Source organism: Styela clava, chromosome 8 (assembly GCF_964204865.1).
Source record: "Styela clava chromosome 8, kaStyClav1.hap1.2, whole genome shotgun sequence".
In the NCBI taxonomy this organism is placed as follows: Eukaryota; Metazoa; Chordata; class Ascidiacea; order Stolidobranchia; family Styelidae; genus Styela; species Styela clava.
The window spans coordinates 16,271,539-16,285,145 of record NC_135257.1 but is presented as its reverse complement, the minus strand read 5'-3'; the positions used below and the strand labels follow the sequence as shown (position 1 = coordinate 16,285,145).

Below are 13,607 nucleotides of genomic sequence, written 5' to 3'. Positions count from 1 at the left end.
TTAGGGAAGCCCTAATTTTATTCCCATTTTCCTTATTTTAGTTCTATTAGGCTACGAGCTCGGGACTGTCTGTTTTAGCCAAATGAATATAACCCCTGCCTATAGGTATCAGTCCCGTTACACAACTTGATGTAAAATAGGCGAACAAAATTTGTTACCTCCATATTGGTACACAAACTTCTGGAGCATCGAAAACTTATTTAAATACCAACGAAGATTAATACCTTCAAAGTTTATTTTCTTCAAATTTTTATCAAGAGGTATCGCACGATAGTCTTCGTCATATCAAATTAGACGAAAAAATGACGAATCAATCAATGTAGCCTACGTTGTTTTTATATATCGTATAACATTATGTTAACATAATTCGTGAGACAATAACGGGGAACGTCAGATTATTTCGTATGCATCTGTGAAGCGTAAAAATGCGCAGATATGGAAGTGTGTAGGCTTTAGATGGGTGATATTTGATGGGCCGTTTCAAAACGATCCATTTATTAGTGAAAACACGTGTGATTGACATAAACGGACAGTCAAAAACGGGAAACACATGTAAGATTCGTTAATAGTTTGAATATTGTATGAGAGAAAGTTTTTTGATACAAGTACGTGGCGTTGCGTGGTTAAACATTCGTTCTGCTCAATATAATCCGTATTACATCTATCAAAGATTAGAAGGTGTTAGGCAGTATCGTCATTAATAACCTGACGAGGAACGACTAATCTCCAAGTTATTTGTTTAATTTAATTGAACAAGTATTAAGGTAATGTAGGCTTTTGAAATAAGAAAAAAGAATCGACTGTAGTCGTAACGGTTACAGCGGGTGTTTACATAAACAGAATTTATATACCTTAACACAGAAACTTAGTTTAATTAAATCCAGTAACTTTTTGCGATATTATACGCTATACAATGCATACTCCAATCGTCGATTTTGCTTCATGCAATAATGTACTAGAAAATCCAACCAATGCTGATAGCTTTCTGCTGATAGATATTGGAGAAAAGTTGTATAAGTCACTATCGGAAGTTGGGTGTTGCTGCTTGATAAACACTGGAATTTCAAGGTAGGTCCAATGCAACGTAGGCTTTGGTTCGTCTTCCAGCGAAATTGTGCAAAAATATTACTTATTTTGGGAATCTTTTTAGATAGTTCCGCCACTAATGCATTTGTGAAATCTGAATGAAACACTCCGCCACGTTTCAAGTACTGCATATCGCGCTAGCCACGTTTGCTTACCCTAACCCTGACTTCAGTGCTGGATTACATCAATGAATAAAAATTGTAACTGGATAATAACTGATTTTTATTTTGAGGAGTAACGGGGGCTTCCTACCAAAATCCTATATAGTTCGGTAAAATTATTTGGAAAATCACAGTTATAACAAGAGAGCTACGCACAAATATATGGACACGTTAGACCAGAGCGAATCAGTCCACCGATACCTTTGACGCTACCGGTACGGCGGTACCCTCAAAAAAGTTCTGAATTTCCAGTAGCAAGAATTTTGCAGAATCAAAACGTACAGCCAGTCATGACACTGACTAAAATCCGTGTTCCCATGGATAAAAAATAATACAGCAAAATTTTAGACGAAATATCAAATTTCATAGAATTCACGCAAAATTTTGAAATAAATAAAAGTAATAGCCTTCTAGCGAAAAAATTAATCTTTAACAACTGGAAATTTAAAAGCAATTGGTCCAGTATTCGAAGAGAAAAGCGATTTTTTAAAAATGGAGACGGAGACAAATAACAACAATAACAACAAAATTTTGAAACGATCGTTATGGCCACTAAACGTGTCCAATAACAACAAAATTTTGAAACGATCGTTATGGCCACTAAACGTGTCCAATAAACGTGTCCAATAAGTATCTACTTACTAACTTTTGGCAGTTGAACTTAGAAAAACGAAAAATAAAGGCAGAATTTGAGTTGGATTTCATTTTGAATCCATTGATAATGAATGATCTTATAGAAATATAAGGGGGTAAATATAAGATACCTTAAGTCTTACTGATTTGAAAAACATTCCATTACCTTCCGACGATATATATATATATATATATATATACGTTTTTGTAAGCAAATGAAAGACTCGACTCGTATAAATTTTCTATATATTTTTAAAAGTGATCAAAATATTCCGATGCATTACCCGTTGAAGTTGTATAATTTGAATATATATATTCCGACAAACTGGTTTCTGGGACTGCTTTATAGAAATATTTTACAAAAATCAATCGATGATTATTTTTAGTTTTATACAATAAATTTCATGAAAGAAACACGAGTACTCGGGAAGTTCCAACTCAATTAGTATTGTTTTTTTTGATCATTTTTATTAGCATTCCACGTAATTGTAATTTAATCATCAAATCTGCGCATAGTAGGATTGTATTTTATATTAAGATCGGGATAATTTCTAAAGTATTTGGGTTCCTGTTACAACGAGAATTGATTATACCAATATCAAATTCATAAATGAACATCGAATAGAATACGCTAACTCAGAAAAACTAAATACCCAAAATACGTCTCTGACAAGATCGCAACTGTTGCCACTTTCCACTACTCAATCAGATCTCGAACTGATATTTTCTGCTTTACAGCACTGATGTTGATGCAATTAATGGAGTAGCTGAAACATTCTTCACTCAGCCGATTGAAGAAAAAATGAAATACAATTCAGATGGAATGGAAATTCGTTATAATGTAATGAAAAACAAAAGGTTAATATTTTAATTTGCCAATTTTTTATTATCTGGGTATAACAAAATAATGGTTGTTTTTTAGGTTTAAATTGCAATGCGACCAGACAAACGTTTCTATGATTAGCATCTTTGCTTATCATAGTTATATATATATATCATTTTGCTAGTGTCTTGGGCAATATGATCTATGTTCATGTCTGTAATTACTGAAAGTGACAAATTGGCATTTTTGTTTCTATAAAAGAGAGTCTCACGTCGAAGCGATATCAAGCGAGGCTGAATATTTACGTTTCACCTGCTCAAGCTCAAATAAATGGCGTTCAATAAAAGGATTTGTGGAAGGCATGAGTGAATTTCAGAACAAGTGCAAACAAGTTGGTTTCCTGATTCTCAGATCTTTAGCGATTGGAATGAAACTAGAGGTAAATAATGGCTGCACAAAAATTTAAAATATTGATGACGAAATGTGTGGCGAAGTTTAGAAAACATAGCGAAGGCCTGGCTTATCTAACCCACGAAGACCCCAAATACGCATTCTCTTGGCTAGAGCCTAGGCCAGGGGTGGGCAACCTCTGGCACGCGTGCCGAACTTGGCACGCGAGCCCATTTATTCGGCACGCGAGCGAGGCTTCAGAAACGAAATCATTTTTTTTTTCAGATAAAAAGTTTCAAGACTCTGAATTATCTGTTGAAACTCTGCGTCCGTTTATTCATTATTGTTTGTTAGCAATCCGTTATTTATTTTATCTTTTTGTTCTTTCATGACATATGGCTTCAAGGAAATATATTATGACGTCACAACTGAGTGAGCTCTCGACAATTTTGGTCGGCACGCGGAAGAACTTTGTCATTAAATTTAGTCGATTTTGGCACGCGAGCCGGAAAAGGTTGCCCACCCCTGGCCTAGGCCTTTGTCACCTTAGCTAAATGTATTACAGTAACAGGAAATATATTACCCATTCAATAATGAGTTAAGAAGATTTTACAACTAAAGCCTTTTGCTGAAAATAATTTTGATTAGTTAGATTTATGGACACATGCAGATTTGCTATTAGAGTTAGGCTTTGAAACGAATACATTAGTTCCCCCCTTACGAAAAAAATACGGCAGTTTGTCACTGTAGCTTATCAAGTAAATCAGGGAATCATTGCTAAGTTAGTTGTACGAATTATTTTGTCAGGACGAAAACGCAATGTGCAACTTACATTGTCTGGTGAACCAAGAAGGAAACAATACTTCTCTCAAGTTTCTGAAATATCCAGCAATCACGGAGAAACCGGAAGAGAATGCAATACGATTTGTAGAACATACCGACTTTGGGACTATAACGCTTTTGTTCTTCAATGACATTAGTGGTTTTCAGGTAGATTGCAGCGGAAACTCTGGCGAATGGAGTAATATGTGAACGTCGGCATGAAATACCTAAGTGCCGAGCAATATCCTATATATATTTCAAATCGAAATGCGAACACATTTTGGATCGCTTCAAATTTAGTGTAATAGGGCACGGTCTCATTATAATTCTCAATTTGAAAAGCTTCATTGGGTGACATTATAGCTAATATAATAGAATGTTTTCGTGTTGTGTAATGTAAAGGCAGATGGGAACGGTCCGATCCCTAGCTTGATCTTTATCGCACCATCTTTCTGCGATTGCCTGATCCGAACTCTCAACAACGGAACCAGACTGTATCAGGGGACAATTGATATATATATTACTGATTCCCTACAACATCATGCCTTTAATTCGGGCAACTAGACAAACATTTAGTGATAAATAAATAACTATAAAAATATTTCTATTTTCTGTAGCAAGCACATACACATTTAAAAAACTAAGCTATATCGAGATTTTATGTAATTTCCGAGTGAAATAGGGGTGTTTGAAATGAGTCGTGTTGATCGCTTTTTTTTTGTTCATTGTAAATACACCTTCGTGATAAACGATTTAGTGGCAAATGGGCGATACTAGAATAATCAGCTGTTCTCACCATGTTATACATTCTTCTGGTCGGGATTGTGCATGTCCAATACTATATTTAAAACACGATAACATTGGCATATTCCAGATTCAAAACTCGGAGGGAGAATACGTCGATATCGAGTTTGATAAGAATGGAGTGTTGGTACTCTGTGGTGAAGAGATGGAGATTTATACTGGACAAAAGTTAAAAGCTGTGGTGCGTATAATCAATTTATTGTTCAAAACTGTCGAATAGTTTAAATTCGAAGACTGGGAATCTGAAATGAAGCTTTTTAAAAAACCCGCTAAGGATTTTAAACTAGATAGCGATCGGGGACCGCCGACTTATCGATCTGCGGTTTCGATTCATTCGCGACACCGCGTGTCCCGTTACTAATTAAATAATACCTTGCTAATTATACGACAAAATTTAATCCAAAATCAATTGGCTTCTGGTCCGAGATATGATGAATGCACATGCGAAATTTGGAGAAGATTCAACCTCGCTTCCGTGAGATATCGCGTAACATACCAAAGTGTCTAAAAGACAAACACCTATCAACATACTTACCGATCGAGGTCGATAAGTAATAATTACGAACTCGCCAAATATTAATTCCTGCATTCTTAGAAACACAGAGTAGTCGCAAGGAGATCATTCCAAGGTGGAAACACTCGGAGATCAATAGGTTACTTTATGGCATCGGACAATCATTGTAGACTGGGGGAACTGCGAACAGAAAATTGTGAACAAACGAAAAAAGAAGATAAAAATACACTGACGTCTGGCCAGTATTATGAAAAGAGATTCAATGGGATTTTTAATAAACATAAGACTGATTAGACTCATTAGAGAATTGTCAAGACTGGTCAAACCAATTTCATCTAGTGTCACATAGATGTACACAGAATAGAGTTGCAATAAAGAGAAAAAACCTGTATATGAACTGAATTCAAACGCCATATTCATCCTATCAGCCATTCCTATTTGTTACTACATGGTAACTAACGAAACCCACGCTCTAACAGTCAACAATCTGAGAATATAGAATCAAGAGAACGGCGCACAAAAACAAAAATGTCGACATGGCAAGTGCTTCATCGCGCGTGACATGAGCTGTTCAATTCAACTAGTGGAAAATGGAGCGCTCGGTGGGGTAGTTAATGAAAAACGCGACTTGTTGTCTAGAAACAATCGTTGGGGCGGGAGTTAGAGGGAAGCCGATAAGACGGCTTGGGCATATGGCGACAAATATATTTCTGTAACGTTTCCTTTGACCAAGATCTTCTTCGGACAAGCATTTTACAACTATGACAAGAAACGCAATTGCATGCACATAATTAATGGTATCAAAATTTGGGTTAGAGAGAAATAACTAAGATTGGGACAGTTACAGAAATATATTTGTGTAAGTGTGCATCAAGACTCTTGAATTAAATAGAATAGCCATTTTCACTCTTGCTATAGCACCCTTGCGTTATACGCATACGGATCCACCTGCGCGCAAAGGCATAGAGCAAGGAAAGGTAGTTTCACGTAACTCCAACTGTTAGTTTCATTTTGATATGATGCAATTTTCTTGCGAATCGAAGAAAACAAAGCAGTGACCATTTCAAATACGATATTTAGATAAAAATTTCGAATTAAAATCTTATCGAGGCCTTCAGAACAGCTTATGACGAGATAATTCGGTTCAAATCACGTACTTGATCGCGAAATGTACAAAGAACCAACGGATTATCGGTGCCACACGGACCTCCAGGATAAGAACTTCCCATCGTGTTGTTATTGCGGCTTGGAAGTAAGATTTCAAGTCAACACCTCGCAGAATATCCGTTTACTCACGTGGTCGAAATCGTATTTTGAAACGCACCGGAGATATACGATTGGGTGGAACACGAGCATGCATGGCTCAGCGATATCGCACCTCTCATTGATCTGCGCGGCCCGATATGGAATAATCCTATGCGAGAAGATTGATGGACTCCTTGCCGCCGTAGGGTGGTTCACGAAATCACATAAGGTTAGGACGTTCAGTCTACACTTACAGCACACCATTAATTAAGTCCATGCATCTGAAAATAAGAAACTGGCAAACTAACCCCATATCCTATATGGATTGGTTATACTTGTAACCGGACGAAGGGCCGTGGTGCAGTAGTCTGAACTCTTAAACGGTTTTTCCCCTCACCCCACTGGGATAAATATGTACAATATATCAATTCTGTAACAAGCGCAATAATGCGGTCCAAAATATTCTAAATTTCCAAAATTTTCCTTCCATCCGGTTTAGATGTAAATAACTGCCCAGGGAAAAAGTCGCAGAAGCTATAACAGGCACCATGACACAGTTCAGGTATATCAACACCATGTTAAAGAGCGTGTTTTAGGTGGACAAATCAAATTGGATCCCGTAAGCAAAAACAAGTGTAGTAGACAGTAGCTTTCAATATAAAAAAATTTAATTTACATTTCAAACAAGCATCGCAATCGAGGATTTGTCAAATAGGAATGTTATCATTAGTTAAATCAGGCATAAAAATGAGATAAGTAAACAGTTGTCCCTTGTCATCAATAGGCAAGTGGTAATAAACCCAAATGTTGACAAAAATAATAACCAGCCAATTTCAGCCTTACTTTTAAGCAGATAGATCATTAGATTATACTTAATGTTCCAGATGCGTGGAGTTCAGGGCATACTAATTGCATCATGTTATGAAATCATTAAAACTTAATGGATCATTTTTAAATTGTAAGCTCCTGTTCATCCTACATCACATATTCCATCATCACTTTGATCTTCATTAAGAAAATCTACCAAAGATTTATCGGTACTCCCATAGTATGTGTATAGGCCATAATCTTATTCTGATTTTCCTTATTTTAGTTCTATCACGAGTTCGGAAACTGTCTGTGTCAGCCAAGTGAATATACACCCTGCCCATAAGCTTCTGTCTCTTTACACAACTTCATGTAAAATAGGCAAACAATATTAGTTACCTCCATATTGGTACACATACTTCTGGAGCGCCGAATTATCATACTAATATACATAGATTTACTACTGATATAACTTACCCAAATAGTAGTAAGTACGTTATCAAATGCATAATCAGTTGAACAGTCTCGTATGAAACTAAATGGCATATGTTAGTTCAAGTCAAGGCAACCGAATTGGATGGTAACTTGTCATTGCTGTTACAATTATGTTATTATTTCGCTTTTCTTGGTTTCATTTCGTCTGCACAATTTCTCAAAAATATATATGATTTGCTTTGTGGGTTATAATGTTCGTGACCCTGGAATATGAAAAAAATGAATTAAAATTAAATATATTGCAATACTAGTGTAAAAATGCAAGTAATGACAACATCATTAACTAACCTAAACGATTAAAGAGTCTTGCCGCACACACTACACAAATATATCTCTGTAACCGACTTCCTCAGACGTACATTATTCAAAGCATAGAAGAAAGATAAGTAGTTAGTCTTGTAGAAATCATGAATTAGTTGGTATTCAGCACGATAACAATGCACAAATATATAGACAACCAGCGAAATTTGAAACACCTTTTTTGAGGCATTCGCTGGACCAGAATTCGCATAACAACACGCCTTTTTAAATGATGCTAAATAACAAGATATGTAAAAATGTAGAACTAGTAGTCTCCTATAAGACAAAAAAGAGAACAAAGATAGAGTTTTTTCAACACCAAAATCAAGAAGCAAATATTTAAGCGAAAAGATACTTGTCCAAAACATACCTTCGACCAATCATAACTGGCTGCATATGCAAATATTTGACCATTCATATTAATAGCACAGCAGGAAATAGGTTGATCAAGCTGTTCAGAACCTTTCAATTTTGTTCTGGCATCTTTGTCCCAGAAGCTGTATCTTCCGTCTGATCCTACAGTACTAAGAGTACCATAAACAGGATTGAACGATATACCATTCACCTGAAATACAATAATCAGGTTGATGACTAATAATGACTTCGTGCTGACTCAATTCTGTTTAGTAGATAGCACGTCATATCAGGAAACACATAATAAGCTGTTTGAAAAGGTTATATAAACTTAATACAAAGACCTACTGCATAAATGTCTTGTGGTACCGATGATGAAGCATTAGCTGATCGATGACATTTGAATGTGAAATTGTCTCGTCTAAAGTAAAATGAATAACAAAGTAATCACTGAATTGTTGTTTATTAATTCACGAATGTTCCAACAGATAATATAGCCATCAAAAAGGGTTGCCAGTGATCTGATAAACAATACTCAGGCCTATGTGTAGAGAGCAAATTACATTAAAAACCTTTTCTACAGTAAGGACAGCTTAATCAGCTACCTATACAAGTTTTATTTGAATTTTGTTTTTAACAGTGCGTATATTGCATATTGCTTTAAGAGTTGAGAGATGCAAAATATGCAATTTAAAAAAATTGAGTATCTCATATAGTCATAATATGAATATGCAATATGCTCATTAATGATTATATCCAATTTCACAACAACAAAAAAATCTAGGATAGAGAAAAAAAATAATTAAAAAGTGTAAAAAAACAACACTCACGGATTGGTTGGTTGAATGTAGTGAATAGCAACTCGACCTTCAATACTGCCGAGTGCAAATCCAACAGGACGACTTTGATTTTTGTCTTTAAATATGCTGATGCAACGATGCTGGAAACAACAAATTGACACACAGAAATCAGTGTAAAGTAGAGACAAGAACGAGTCTATTGGAATGACCCAGACCAAACGTGCAGTTGCATATTTTCAAACCCAAAACCAAAAAAAAAGTTTGAAAATACCCAAATGATAGAAATTGACATGGTGTAATGCATTGCGGTGTCTTATACATCTATCTTTAAGAAGAATTGAAGTTACTCAAAATTATAACGAAATTATAATGACATTGCTTAACTTAAACTTGTTTGACAAGAACTAAACTTGATTCTAGTTGATTACCATACTTAATAATTCATTATTGAATTAATGAACTTAACTTGGATTTGGGAGTTGAAGACTTCATTCATACACCAAACCAAACTTATACAATATCTCAATTCATGTGTGAAAAACAAGAACAAAGCAAATAGAAAAATACAGACAGAACATTTCCCACTATAAAATTGAAGAAAATTTTTGAAATATGACAATAATATAATACTTGATATTTTAAAGGTGATTCAACTTTCTGATATTCTTCTGGGCCATTCTCCAATTTATAACAAATAAGTTTCTTATCGGCACAGCTAACCATCGCCATAGGATAAACCTGAAAAAATATACATACTGATATGCAATAAAAATAGCAAAATTATGAAACACAGTAATATACAGAAAATTACACATGATTGGCTGAGAAAAATTAACACGCTTTACTGCTATCAAATATTTACACCTACACACAAAAGACATCATTATTTTGTTAACAAAATCCTATATTATCATACTGTCAAACTTTTTATTCGACTACCAATTGTGATGTTGGAAATTTAAATCTTATTACAAGCGCCATAAAGGTTTGATTCATTTGGGAAAGATTTCTGAGCTTTAGATGTATCTCGATGATTCACATGGTGCTAGTCAAATAAAAGATGACGACTAACCATATCAATGCATCTGAGGTACTTAACTAATAACCATACCCAAAAACAAAATTCGCCATATGTTGATCTACTATTACCTTCCTTTCTTAAAAATCGAATGAGAAAATCAGAAAAGGTACAGTGAGTCTGCAAAAGTTCATAATATTAACTTACAACATCAGCACAGTAAACTCGTTCTGGTAAATTCATTGTTTTTATTGGCGCCGCTGACCTTGTATCCCAAAACTGAAAGAAAAGACGCATAAAAGTAATTATTGGTAACCAAAAGTAACTGGTATCATAGATATTTTATGCTTTATGCTTGACAGAGAATGTAGATCCCTGTTTGCTAAATCAATCTTTCATTTTCCATTATAATATTCAGTGGAGTTGGTTATTTGTGTTCCTCTTGATAATTTATATTAAAACATAATCAAGTCTTCCAAATTTCTAACAACATTGAAAATATCATTAAAAATTGTCTTTCGAAAATTATCACAATTACGTCAGGAAAGATTGCTATTTGACTACAAAGCCATTTGCATCATTATTTTTGGTAAAGTGAAAAGACTTTACCCCAAAAATCAATTTCTTACGAGAATTTAAATAAAAGTATCTATCGTACCTTCAATGTCTTGTCCCAGCTTCCAGTCATGAGGCAAGAGTAATTGGATCCTTTTATCCAATGGCAGGTTTTAACAGGAGCATCATGCTGGGCAACCTAAAGTTTAATAAATAAAATTATTGTATGTGAAAAAAACAACTAGGTTTATTCATGATAAATCGATGCATTGATGCAGACCTGAGTAAACTGATTTGACGCCAAATCATACATTTTTGCAGTTTTATCAGCAGATGCAGTGAATATTTTGCTTCCATCCTGAAAAGAAACAGCGATAGATATATTTTTTCCAGCCAGTAAAAAACGATAGCATACTAAATTATAAAAATAACTTGAGCATACAATTGTACTGTATATTGTACTGTATACAATCAATATTCGCAAACTCACATCATTCCACGCAACATCTAAAATTGGACCTTGGTGTGTTTGTTGAACTTTAGGAACTGCTTGTCCGTTATCTTGTACTTGCCAACACCTCATCTGAAAAAATAAAATAGTTTCAATTGAGAGATGTCTCCTAAAATAGACTCCTGATAGTATATTAAATAATGCAATACAAACGGCGAAATATATTGCCTAATGATACTCAGAAAAAAATACTTTTGTTAGTTTCATTCTGTTCAACACAGAAATCAAGATATAGTTTCAATTTTTAGAGTCAAGAATATCAAAATATTGAACATTGAAAAGAGGAGAGATTCAGCAAAACAGCCAATCGGACATGCAAATTAAGTAGTATTAAACGAACAGGAAATTTTCTATTAATTGCATCCTATCGAATTTGTTATTCCCTGAAGTTACAATGACCACAGCACAGAAAAGAGGACAGAACAGAAAAGAGGACAATTTATCTATCAAAAATTAAAATTAATTATATAATATTGTGTTGAAAACCAGACATTTCAGAAATGTTTTAAATACTGAAAAAATGTATGTCAATTGTAACATAGGATAGGATTTACATATTTATCCCAGGGGAGAGGAGAGCCAATTTAATCACAGCTCAATCATATGGTGAACCATAGCCTCTCGTCCAGTTACCAGTCGATGTCTGGTGTGGGATTAGTTTGCCAATTATTTGTTTCAGATCCATGGACTTGACGGTGGGAGAAGCCTTAACCGACCATCTGTTACATGAACCACCCCTAGGCAATCCTCTCACACTTAATATTCCCCACAAGATTTGAACCCACATGATGGTGGCAAGCGAATACCCAATGCTCATCCAACATTTGTCAAAATTTAAAGGTCTGAAAGAAATAGTCGTAACATACATCATTAGCCCATGATCCAGCCACTAGTATGTTGGATGTAGGACTGAATTCCAAACAACTGATACTATCTTCAGGAGGACTTGCTACTTCAAAATCCTTCATTGGATTATGATTTCCAGTAGTTCCTGAAAATTATCAGATATATTATAATGAAAGAGTCAATAAAATAGTCAAAGAGCCATTTTTACCACCTATGTCTGTATGTATCCTACTGGTAGTGAAAAATGTTATCACTGATAACAATTGCTCTATTTATATTTAATGATGTTACCCTTTGGAATAACTACAGTTTTGGTAGCTAGATTTCATTCTTACTCAATTAAAGAAGTTCCGTGTTTTCCCCAAAATAGGACCTACCCTGGAATTTAAATATGATTTTAATATAAGCCCTCCCCCTAAAATAAGACCTAATCAATAACGCGAATTTTTTTTTGACCTAGTCGATAGAAAGAAATCTCTCCTACGCGTTTTAAATAATTGATAATATATGTTTTGCAGATATTTTGAATAAAAACGTGTTATTTATAAGTAAATCGATATCGGTTTTCATATTTTGTATATTTGAAAATCTTGTAATTCTCTGCTTTGTTATTTTGTTTTTGGTAACTGAAAATATAAGACATTCCCCGAAATTAAGACCTAGTGTTATTTTTCGGGAAAAATTGAAATAAGACCCAGTCTTATTTTCAGTGAATTACGGTAAGATGTAAGACATCTGAATACTGCTGCCCATTCAACCATTTCAGGACAGCAGGATGATGCCTTGCTGACTGGTGTTATTATAAACACAAAATGGTCTACTGTAACATTGATACAGAACTTCAAAAACAATGTCAAACAAGAATGCTCTACTCACCAGTACTTGTGGATGAATTCCCAAATGACGAAAATCCAGAACTTCCAAATAGAGACATGTTTTAGCTTTGATACGGTAATCCTATCTAAAATTATCTTTATTTGAAACAAACTTTACTGCTTTTCAAATTACATACAAGTTGTTAATTGAAATCTGTTTATCAATACAATACTGATGTCTGTTTCGTATAGTCAAGGTAAAAAGGCCATGGCAGATGGCTGTATGGTTCAATTACCAATTATTTGTCTTAATTTTGCATGTTAACTTTTTTTACTGGGTGGAAAAAAAAAACTTGACTATGACAATGTGAAGATGAATAAGCTTAGCAGCCCTCCTTCACGCACTCCTCCTTGGCCTGAATAGCCATTTCAATCAATCATTTATTTTGGTTCTCTGACGTAAACAATACAAAAAGTAAACAGACAAAACAAAATGCAGAGATACCTGGGAGACGGGCATAACTTAAAAAAAAGTTGAAAAGCGTACATTGTATGTGCCCGCCCACCAAAAAAGAATAAAACAAACACAGAAAAACGCGATTTACAATCAGGCAGTACTTTGAAAGCA

General features: G+C 34.7%; 2 protein-coding genes across 3 annotated transcripts; one reads left to right on the top strand and one right to left on the bottom strand.

Moving 5' to 3' along the window:
- The first annotated feature begins 781 nt into the window (after positions 1 to 781).
- On the top strand, positions 782 to 5,956 carry LOC120345998 (uncharacterized). Of its 2 annotated transcripts, XM_078115491.1 has the most exons (6): positions 786 to 1,068; positions 2,619 to 2,738; positions 2,965 to 3,142; positions 3,901 to 4,083; positions 4,790 to 4,900; positions 5,315 to 5,951. In XM_078115491.1, the coding sequence occupies exons 1-6, from the start codon at positions 914 to 916 to the stop codon at positions 5,525 to 5,527; spliced, it is 960 nt and encodes a 319-aa protein (XP_077971617.1). In that variant the 5' UTR covers positions 786 to 913; the 3' UTR covers positions 5,528 to 5,951. The 2 variants fall into 2 exon arrangements, with proteins under 2 accessions (XP_039271559.2, XP_077971617.1); XM_039415625.2 differs by lacking the exon at positions 3,901 to 4,083 and having other exon boundaries at positions 782 to 1,068; positions 5,315 to 5,956.
- Positions 5,957 to 7,128: 1,172 nt separating this feature from the next.
- LOC120345530 (mRNA export factor RAE1-like) lies at positions 7,129 to 13,227 on the bottom strand. The gene is made up of 11 exons (XM_039415011.2): positions 13,041 to 13,227; positions 12,185 to 12,309; positions 11,298 to 11,390; positions 11,088 to 11,165; positions 10,911 to 11,006; positions 10,460 to 10,531; positions 9,865 to 9,972; positions 9,265 to 9,374; positions 8,783 to 8,855; positions 8,451 to 8,645; positions 7,129 to 7,983 (listed from the first exon to the last, which is right to left on the bottom strand). The coding sequence occupies exons 1-11, from the start codon at positions 13,096 to 13,098 to the stop codon at positions 7,897 to 7,899; spliced, it is 1,095 nt and encodes a 364-aa protein (XP_039270945.2). The 5' UTR covers positions 13,099 to 13,227; the 3' UTR covers positions 7,129 to 7,896.
- Between the last annotated feature and the right edge of the window lie 380 nt (positions 13,228 to 13,607).